At 33.1% G+C, this 11,257-nt stretch overlaps 1 protein-coding gene across 3 annotated transcripts in view; it reads left to right on the top strand.

Moving 5' to 3' along the window:
* Window positions 1-389: 389 nt before the first annotated feature.
* LOC106157344 (BAR/IMD domain-containing adapter protein 2) overlaps window positions 390-11,257 on the top strand; it is a 24,216-nt gene continuing 13,348 nt past the window's right edge. For 2 of the 3 annotated variants that reach the window (XM_087005800.1, XM_087005801.1), the window contains exons 1-7: window positions 390-580; window positions 1,154-1,229; window positions 1,745-1,834; window positions 6,295-6,356; window positions 7,851-7,922; window positions 8,252-8,380; window positions 10,984-11,049. In XM_087005800.1, coding sequence (XP_086861926.1) covers window positions 533-580; window positions 1,154-1,229; window positions 1,745-1,834; window positions 6,295-6,356; window positions 7,851-7,922; window positions 8,252-8,380; window positions 10,984-11,049 — 543 coding nt within the window. In that variant the 5' untranslated portion in view covers window positions 390-532. The remainder of the gene's footprint in view (window positions 581-1,153; window positions 1,230-1,744; window positions 1,835-6,294; window positions 6,357-7,850; window positions 7,923-8,251; window positions 8,381-10,983; window positions 11,050-11,257) is intronic. The other variant, XM_087005802.1, reaches the window with a different exon arrangement.

Raw genomic sequence — 11,257 nt, 5'->3', positions numbered from 1 at the left:
TCCAAGCAACTTTTACTGCCCCATAAAAATTGGTCAGAAAGTGTAGATGGATTTTTTTTCGTGCAAAAGAGAAACGTGTCCCTGAATCGTTTGATTTTGTTATCCGAGTACCCCGTAACTAGATTGCGCTGAAATACGGTTGAGCTGACAATTTATAGGCTCACCTAACGGAATCAGAATGGAATCTATCCTAATGGAATAGTTCTAGGTGCACGAATTCAAGATCTAGAACCGCAAAAAGCAGAAAATTTGACAAAATTTCAATTTTGCTACAAAATATTCATACCTATACCAAATTATGAGATAAGAAGACGTAACGTTTCGCATCTTACTCATGGTCTTAATTAATTACATGACTTATTCTAGTCTTTAGCAAAAATCTTTTGTATACGGAGGCACAAAGAGGATGTGACCTCTGACCTATACGCAAATCACACTCAGCTGTGAACAGACGATGCGGTATGACTCAAGCGTAGACTCCGTTTTAAATTTGTGAAGACGACCCACAGAAGGCACAAAACATATAGTCGAAATGTTGGAAAGTATAGAATTAAGCAGAAGGACGGAGGCAATTTATAAGGTGAGATATCATATGTTTATAAATACCGTGGTTGGATGTTTTATCGGAAGCGTGAGCAAATTATGAGGAGGAAAATTACCCGCGGCTGTTTGATGAACGAAGTTGTCTCTTGTGCCCTGAGATAAAATCTTGAATGTTAGACGTCCAGATACTGTGCTAAACAAGCGGTGTTTTATATTCTAGTCATTTTGTTGGTAAACATTTATAATCTGATTATTTATTTCCCGTAATAGAAAATTTAGAGTTTGTGGCGCCTAAACAGAATAACATATATAATATAAATAACTTTTCGGTCTTTTATTTTCTGCGAGAAGCATTTGGAGATATGAGTTACAGCATAAATGTAATCAAATGTAATCTGTAATTGTTACTTCTGTTGTGTTAAGTGGCACAAGCATACATATATTTTATTCAAAGTCACTGTTGATAATTAATTTAAGAGAATTTATTAATGACGTCAAATTCAAGATTTTTACTTGACATCAAATTCATTCTGAAAATTCATAAAGCTTGACAGCCACCTTCAAATGATTTCTGTTCTAACCCTCATGGGTCATTGATTTTGTGTTACAGAATTTATTGGAAAACTACCACCCATCTGTCAGGCAGCTTATCACTGCAGGGAGAGCATACCAGAAGGCACTCCATGGTGAGTTAAAACTCTTACACAGCAGTATAATATCCTTACAATTAGAAATATTGATGTGTTTATTTGATTATGCTCTGTTTTCATCTGGTTCTAGGAGCTAGGGCCTGTTTCATGTGAGAACTATAGTTTGAAAATGAATCAAAATTTTCATACCCAAATTTTAGTCAACTTTGCCCTCATATAAATCAAAAGTGGTCCAAGGAAATTATATGTCCTGCTTGTAATGTTACAAAAAATAATTGTCAATATGACCAGTAATAACCTTTGTACAGTGGCTATAATAGGGACATTCAACCCAAATTTTGATCCAAAACTTAAGGTTACTTTAAGTTTGAGGTTCTTTAGGGTATCAGTTAAGATAAGTCACTGCCTTTCATACTTTCGCTTAATTAGATATTAATATGTTGAACTGCTCTGTTTACCTTCAAGTTTCTCTTGACACAAGTCTCATTAATTGTTATTTATCTTCATCAGTGCTGTAAAGAAATGAATGAACCTTTGTGTTGTTTTTACAGGTGTGTCTCAGACAGCAAAGGCATATTTCGATGCAATCACTAAGGTGGCTCAAGGAGCAAACAACCAAATAGGAGCAGTCGGAGACATAGGTACGATGATTAATTATACCATAAAAAGCTTTACTGCAAATCCATCTCAGATTAAGATTTAAATCTTTTATCAACAAATTATGCTTAAAATTAGTTCATACAAAGCCTAGTATTTGAATCTTTGATATATAAAAATATTACACAATTCATATAAACTCCTTATGCAGACTGACACTGCTGTCTGCTTAAATCTTTTATAAATAAACTTCGGAAGCGTAGGGTTGAATAATAAGGCATTGTTTCTTCAGTGGTGGTGTTATTGTTGGGTGGGTTGGTGCTATGATTAACTTGTGAATCACTGAATCACAAATGTGAAGAGGGCATGTGTCTGCATTAAGATAAGATACAACTGTGATAAAATGTCAGGTTGAACAATATATATATATATATATATATATATATATATATATATATATAATTGGTTGGCTTCAAGTCAGCTGTTTAACAGTTCAGAATTAAGCCTTGACAATATACATTTATATATATTTTTTTTTCTCTAAAAGTAAGCACACTAATTGAGAATCCATTAAACGAGTTCCTTTCTTCTCATTTGGTTCAACCACCAAATATCTACAGAGCATAAACAGCTTGTAAAACAGACGAAGCTTGTCGCTATTGGGCATTGTGTCTGAAATTAAGTCCATTGTTTACATCCCTCCCTAAGTAAACTAATCGTAATGCTTATCCACTTTACCTGTACATTTTAATCCTATACTTGACGTCCAAAGGTATGACTGTGGGTACTGATATTATCTGTGAACGTAAAATAAATGGCTAAGGGTTGATTATTTCTGAATCATCCGTTCTCTATCAGGTCAATACAATGTATTACACCCCTACTAAAATTATAGTTACATATACATGTAATGCTGTCAACAAGATAATGAAGCGATGCATTTTTAATGTTTACATATTAATTAGAAAGGGAATGAGAACAATGTTATCTAACTCAATTGTTATTACAATTATAACTTTAATGATATCAGATTTTTTTTACCTTTAAAGACATTAGATAAACCAAGACATGGATGTATTCTTGGAAAATTAAAAACAAATTTAAAAAAATATATCTATCAGACAAAATTTTTTTGTATAAGATATTATACTGTTTTATAAGCATGCAGGTTTGGAAGCATGAGAAACTAATAGGATTTTTAAAAATGATGAGATTAGAAAAATTGAATGAAAATTTTGTATATTGCTATATTTTATATAATACACATATGGGCTGTCATACTTCAGGAAGATAACCTGACTCTTGATATGTCAGTCCTGCAACAGTAAGTTCTAAATAATTCAGAACATTTCAATGAAAAATTTAGAAACATAAAACAAAGTCATTTTGTTTACAAGCCCATACATTGAACAGATTTTTGAGCCAATGTATATTATATCGTCCCCTTTTGTTAATATGTTTTGCCATGTTTGTATCACTTAAGTAAAGTTACATAGATTTAAAAAGAACAAGATTTCTCTACATAAAGAAACATTATCAGGAACAAAATGGAAACAAATAAATGCACTGAAGGATAAATAGCCCTAGAGCTCTCATTAAATACCTTTTTGTGGTTGGAATTTGAAAGATATAACTTGTGGTCAGTGGAGTTCCCTTGTATGTGTGGGATCATACAAGATTTATAACTGTGACTAAAGAATGAGCAGTAGCTTAATTTCCACTTCCTTATGAGTGTAAGGTGTGAAACAGGTTAGAGTAACTTACCATCACCAGACATCATTTTATATCTACCTGTATTGACCTTTACAAGGCAGTGGGCTTGGATAAATATAAACTATAGGTTTGTGTGATAACATTACACACACATGCACATACACACACACACACACACATTTCCCTTGATAGATTTCTTGACTTTGTCATCTTTGTCATAATGTTATTGTCATATTCATAATGACAGTGCAAATCTAGATATAGAGTGATCTAGACAGATATACACACCAACTCCCAGTGTAAATGTTGAAAATGTAGTGTAAAAGATGAGATTAATGATTTACTCACAGCAAGCCTTTAACTTGTGCTACTTCGTATAGAACGAGGAAAAAAGCCCCAGATAAGACCATCTTTATATTTATTTATTTACTTACAAGGGTACTTCCCCCTTGCACAAGTAGGGTTCATGATTTGAGTTCCCATAACATAGATAATGTTATCTATACACACATCATAACTACTTCTGGCATGACAACTCCTGTTTTGTTTTATGATATGTTTTAAACTCTCATTTAAAGATAATGGGCGGAATATAACGGGTGGGTAGAAAAGTGCACAGATTTGATGACAAGCGGAAGCAGAATTTTTCCAACAGGAGAAGTACCTGACTTCCTATGGGTTTAATTGGTATAGAAATTCAAAACTAAATATACATTTCTTCCATCCTATGTCATTATTTAGACATCTATGAGGGTGTTATTTCAAAAGTTGCACATGTTTGGTTTGAAGAATGCATTGCCCCAATAAAGATTAGCTATTTTCTTGAAAATTTCTGGGGAGTTGTTAAAGTCTTCAAATATGCAAAGTCATTTTTGAGAGATAAATGCAAGTCAAACCAAGAAATAATTAATATGTATTAAAAATAACTTGGTATGCACTGTATTCAAATGATTTATGCCTTGATCTCTGGTTACCAAGGCGAACGGTAATCCTGTTTTAATAAACTTTACCGTAAATAGTCATTTATCCAGATCTCTTTCTTTAAGAGAAAATACTGATATAATATGAATAGAGTGCATTCCTCAGTGAGCTTGTGATGATGAAGAGCACAGTTTAATGATCTTTTTATCTGATTTATTCCCCTTAACACAGACATTTTGCATCATTCGGCCATTGATAATATCTAAATTGTTGTTTACTTATTGCCTTTCTGTAGCCGTGGGCTCCTTGACATTAGTTTTTCAGTCTTGATAAGTTAAGTGGTTGTGTGAAACTGTACCAAACACTGCTGTAATGTTTGTGCCCCACCTGTAATGCCTAAATTAAAGATCCTGACCTGGTGTTGAATACAAATATATAAATATCTCAATGTTTTGAGGAAAGGACTTGGTTCTCCAAGAGGTTGTCAAGCTGTTTGGTATTTTGTGTGATGAACACACTGGCCGTGGAGTGGCTATGGACCATTTTCTCATGAGAATTAATGGGAAGTCAATAGCAAGACCTTTCAGTTTATTGCGGAGATCACACTTTCTTGAGCAGATCACAAACATTTTATATCTCATAAATATAAAATATTAAAGGCATTGAAATTATGACAGAGAAAGGAATATGGAAGAGAGAAATGGACAAAAGCCTTATTGTAGAAAAATAACAAAAGCAGAAAAATTGATTTAATTAAAATGAAACAGATAAATAATAATAATTAAAAAAAAAACAATTCAACTTGAACTAATTGAAACCAATCTAACTAAACTGAACTTCTGTATTAGTCTTAGCTGCAATGTTTTTACATTGGTGTGTGTATGTCTGTTTATGGACCATATTTCATTTAAGATTCCTCTGTTGGCATTCATTTAGGATTGGAGCACAATACTGTTTATAAATGATTAAATAGGTCCTTAATAAACATTAACTGATGTGTTTTATCAACATTCTTAATTGTGTCACTTTGAAATCTACCCAATGTAACTGTTGACAGTCCCTCTTCTTTTCATTTGTTTGAAATTAAAACTATCTGTAGAGATTTTAATTGCGAGTTTTTTTTTTTTTCTATGGTTAAATAGTTCAATAAGTAGTCATGTGTTAGGTATCACAAAATGACTTGAAATGGTTAGTTTTGATTTTATTTAAGGCAAGTTTACTTTATGGTATACAGACTTCATACAGAATATGGCTCACTAAGTAAAGCAACTGTTGGTCTGAAACATTGGGTGTTAAAAATCCAATATTTCTTAATTAGAAGACTTCTTCTCTGGCTTATCTCAGGTCATAGAAGACAAAGACAATTTTTTTTAATGTTAAAGTTCAGACAAGTCTTCATTCTATATAGTTCTTATGTGAACCTGGCCCATGGGAAGGTCTATTGACCAAGCAGGCTGGGCTATGAATATGCAGATAAGATCTAAATGTACCCTTGCACCGCAAATGCCATATGTAACAGTTCTGTTTTATATCTCTGTAGAATTATATCTATTTGAGATACAGAATTACTATAGCTGTATTGTTTAGTATGAACACTGTTTATGTTTATTAATGTGAAATCATTTAATATGGGGTTGGGGGTGGGGGGACATAGTGGGGAATAGATGAAGTCAGTGTTCTGCAATTGTTTAATTGTAGAAACTAGAAAAATGAAATCAAAAAGTAAAATCTGCCTCTTTGTTTTCTTTGTGCATTATTTCATTTGGAATATAAGTTAGAATTTCTGATACATTTTTCTTTAAAAAAAGAAAAAAACAAATGGCTGCTTAAAAGTAACACTTGTATATATGAGTTCTTTGTGTTGTTTCAGGTACAGCCTTAGCAGAGATAGCAAACACACATAGGGAAATTCAGAAAGATGTGGAAGAAAATGTGAGTATACTAACCGTGATACACACCCCTGCAGGGTACCTGATACAATATCATTTTAAGATGGCTCATATCATTGTGGATTCCACTTGATATGACTTGTCAGATGAGAGATAATATTTTTCTCCCCTGTCCCCAATCTCCTTTATCACAATTTTTTGTCATCATTAATTTTCCAAGCTATACATTCTGTTACAGTTTTAAGTATTTTTCCTTTAAAGAGATGGTAGCCAGGATGTTGCAAATTTTGTCCTGACACTAACTTTTAGATCTGGCCTTTAAAAGGAAAAAACATTTTCTTCAATCATTTTTTTTTCTCAGTGGCTCTGCCAAGGCTAAATCTGCATCCTGGTTTAAAAATTGAAAGTTTACAGTGCACTGAAAGAGAAAAAAGAATAACAAGATTGCACACATTCTTGTTAGACTAAACAAAGTTCGCATCTCATTGTTGAAGTGCTGTTGCAACTATTGTGACCAGGATCTTGCATGCACCTAAACATAATGTCATAGGTTGGCATTTTTTCAGCGCATGCTATGCGTGATCAGCTTGAATTTCAAAGCTACTCTGAAAACTCACCTCTGTTATCAGGATGCCATTGCCTCTTCAGAACCTTAAAATAATAAGTAACCTCTGAAACTTTAGTGGGAAAGCACTGCAGTTATACTTAACCATGTACATCATGTATTGAGTACAGTGTGTGTGTGTGTGTGTGTGTGTGTGTGTGTGTGTGTGTGTGTGTGTGTGTGTGTGTGTGTGTGTGTGTGTGTGTGTGTGTGTTGGAGTGGAGGGAGGGGGCAGATAACCAATACACAGTGAACATCACTTACATAGAGGGTTTAACTAGAGGCAGCAAGTGTTGTGTCTGTATATTTTATTTTAAGCTGTTTAAGTAAGAGGTTACTTTTAGGTATAAGCCCATTAATTGATTGGGTAAAATCAAACAATAATCAACTTTTAAGGAATCCCAAACATCTTCATCCTATATCAAACTGTAATGGTTTTCATTCATTTGGATATAATTCAGAGACAAGTTTACTTGTTGTGATTGTATCCTTTTTATCAAAAAAAACCTTCACTTAGAGTATTGTACATATCAGGCTGTATGCTATATCATGTCTTACTCTGGTTTGTACAAGGAACCGGACTTGATAAGATTCAACCCTGTGTTGGGTTTATAACTCCAAAGGTCAGCAATTGCATTGCTTCAGGGTATTTTTCCTATTTTGTATTCACTTTCATTTTAAATTGCATGTGTTTTATGTTCTAAGAAATTGCGCCATAAAACATTTGCGCATTGTATTAACTTATGACTGATAGTTATGATATTAACTTAACAACATGCCATAAGGATAATTTAATTTTGTCATTAAATTATGAAGAAGAAAGTTTAAGTTAAAAACAGGGTTAAGGATAATAGTAACATTTTGCAGGTGAATTTTGATTAGGTGATATCCCATTATTCTGATTGAAATTGGATATACCATTATGTTTTCCAGATCAAAACATTTCACACAGAACTGTTGATACCATTAGAAAGTAAGATTGATGGGGACAATAAAGTTTTACAGGTGAGTGAGTGTAAATATGTATGTTTTTGGAAAAAAACACCTAAAATTCAAACATATAAATAATTTGTAAAGGAAGCAAAAAATAACTGCATATAGTTGACAAATATTCAACTTTTTGTAAATCATAGAAGAAACAGATCAAAGATGTGTTTTATGAAGATAAAATCACATTATTGCTTATAATATTACATACCTGGTTTCACCTATGACAGTAATATAAACTCTCAATCTTCATATTTTAGTTTCTAATGTGTTTCCTGTTTTAATCAAATTCAATCATATAAAAATCAATAAAAAGAATATTTTTCATCAAAATTGTTACATTGTAGGCAGAACAAAAAAAGTATGGCCAAGCACATAAGATGGTGATGCAGCCGCATGAAAAGGCATGCATTAATCTTAAAAAATGCCAGAAGAAGAGTAGAGGAAAGGGGATAGCTGATCCCAGAGAAAACCAGGTGAGATCAGATTTATGCTGTAATTGATGAAAAATAATGCATTTGAAAAACCAATATTTCATGTTGCATGATCACATTATTCCCCCCCCCCCCCCATTTTTTTTCTTTTTTGGGGGGGGGGGGATTTCAAGGATTTGTAAACTATGAAATATTTATCATACTCTAACTTATATTGAAGGTTTCTTAAAGCAATAATAACTCTTCGTTTCGGCCAAAAAATGAATTTTCCTGGAGTAAACAACAATTTTCCCATACTTACCAATGGTTAATGAATCCATTTTTACATTCAAAGGTAGTCCCTGGTTTTTTTCTAAAAAGTTTGGTTTTTTGTTAAAATCTCTTAAGAGATTTTAACAGAGTATAGACATCAATGGAGGTCACATGGTCTAAAGACAAGTTCAGATATCAGAATAAAAGCTATAACTGCTGTTTTTGTGGTAAAACAGAATATATTATATTTCTATGAATTATTCACAAGGTTTTTATTGTGAAATATAGATCTCATACGAAGAGTTATTATCCCTTTAAGTCGAATAATACAGTATATTTAATGTACAAAAAATACTCTTGTTTTCTTTAAAGCTCCTCATCAATTATAAAACTAAGTCTTATCTTTCCACACCAGGAGCAATATTTCAGCTACCTTGAAGGGCTACATTGTTTAATAAGCTACTTTTGCACTTTGATCTTTTTTCCTGAGCTGCTTAAATGTACTGAGTCAGTTGATGTTTGCTTGTCCTCCAATCAATTATTTCCCTATACTTGTACTGTGAAGAGTTTAAAATAATGCTTTATAAGCAGTTCAGTTTCAGTAGCAAAGTGCTATGAAATAAGATATGATGACCCATCAGCAAGCACTTGCCTTGACAATGCATGTGATAACATTATTTTTATGAGGAATATTTAACTGTTTTATCATAAGTTAAATACTTAATAAAAATAACAGGCATTGAAATTTAATTCATGTCACTTTTAGCATGCTAGTATAAGCCAAATATCTTGCCCAAAAAACTTAACATTTGATTTCCTGAAGACCAGTAACCTCCATTAGGTTACAGGCTCTTTATAGATCATTGCTTGCATGCATTACTTATATATATGGCCTATAATTAGAAGATAGCGGGCACTAAGGCTGTGATATTAAAGCCTGCTCTTGAGAAGTACATGACTGTATGCCTAATGCAGCTCGCATAAGCTTGACATGCGACATAGCTCATGCACAGTGTAGTATATATGAAAAGGACTGTTTCCTAAGATGGTCATGCATGTGAGAAATCCAGTGCAGTTTTGTCTTGTACAAGAAGTATAGGTTTGCACTTGGTAGCCAATGTCCTTTATTAGCTCATTAATCAGACATCTGTAAGCTGATACGTGATAAAGATACCTCTGTTCGTGCCATGAGCAAAAATCATTTCACCAGCAGCATGGGGCTGTTATTTTAGGGTCTTATATAAACCTGTATGAGTGAACAATGTTTAGCAATGTAAATCCTGAAAATTAACAAAATGTTAACTCTTTCATGGAGATGAGATTGTAGTAAAGGGAATTGTATGATAGCCAATTGCCAGCTCTTCCCCCATCATGCCTGTTGTCTCACTGAAGGAGACCATATTTTTAGTTGCTAATATGATACATAAACTTTTTGTGCCCTGAAGTTCACAGAAAACTGGATTACTCACTTCTGTTATTAGTATTATTCCCAGTGACTGCAGAAGCATGCTGATAATAAGGAAGAGTTTCCAGCAATCTCTGAAACCCAGGGCGGCTTTTTAAAATTTGGTAAACAACTGTCCCAGCTGTCCATTATATATATATATGTTTTGATGTGCTGAGAGGCAATCCTTCCAGAATTAAAAAAAGGCTATGTAGCCAATACATTCAACAGAACATGACAGCATTCAGTTTAACATGCTAAAGGCTCATTACACAGTACATGTATACAGTTAGGCGTAAGGAATGAAATTAATATCAGAGGTCTTCCAGTGATTGCACATGGAAAAGATTGACATTAACAGGAACAGACTCCTTTAATTATACCTATGCTTATTATTGTGATGTAATTCATTTCTTACAACTAAAATTGTTAAAATTATATATTATAGAGGCTTTTACGAGCTGGTAAAATTGTATATTACAGAGGCTTTTACGAGCAAGAAAAGACGTGAAAAGTTAATATAGAAGATTAATGCTGGTCGGTTAAACTGCCATGTTCAGTGACCTTCCTACATTTGCATTATCATTAATCTTAATGGGAATGTCCATGTTTGTTTGTTTTTTTTTTTTTTTTTTTTTTTTTAAGTGCATCACTTTCATAAGAACAAAAATTCAAAACTTCATTATGTTATACTTACATTTCAACTTTTATCAACCACTCTGTCTTTATAGCACCCTCATCTTACCTTAGACAGTCTTACAAATGTATGTGCTAGTACTCATATTAATAATGATAAAAGATTAAGCACCACCATCTTCTATGTCAGTGCCAGTATACTACAGCAGTGAAATTAAATCAGCCTAATTTATTGAATTAGGATACTGAAGTTAGAAAATACTGTTAAAAAGCTAAACAACCTTGTAACTATTAATAAAATTTATATTTTTAGTATAAGCATGCAGTGCAAGAAACAAGCATCAAGCTGGAAAACTTCAGAAGTTCCGGCTTTAAACAGGTAGGCAGTCTGCCCCTTTTCAGTCTACTTTTTAGCTCACTGGTCACTTGGACCCTATAAAACTGCTAGTCTGCAGATAAAATCTATAGATATTGGGAAAATAAACCAAACGAACCACTGAAATGTCCTTTAGTCTGAGCAGACAAGTGACCTTTTGAAGACCCTCTTTTTTTGCCACTGCTTTGTCACTTAATCTACTTGTCAGTTA

Source organism: Lingula anatina, chromosome 2 (genome assembly GCF_051362555.1).
Source record: "Lingula anatina isolate TDL-2025a chromosome 2, LinAna3.0, whole genome shotgun sequence".
In the NCBI taxonomy this organism is placed as follows: Eukaryota; Metazoa; Brachiopoda; class Lingulata; order Lingulida; family Lingulidae; genus Lingula; species Lingula anatina.
The sequence above is the reverse complement of the archived record's forward strand: the minus strand, read 5'-3'. Positions and strand labels throughout refer to the sequence as shown.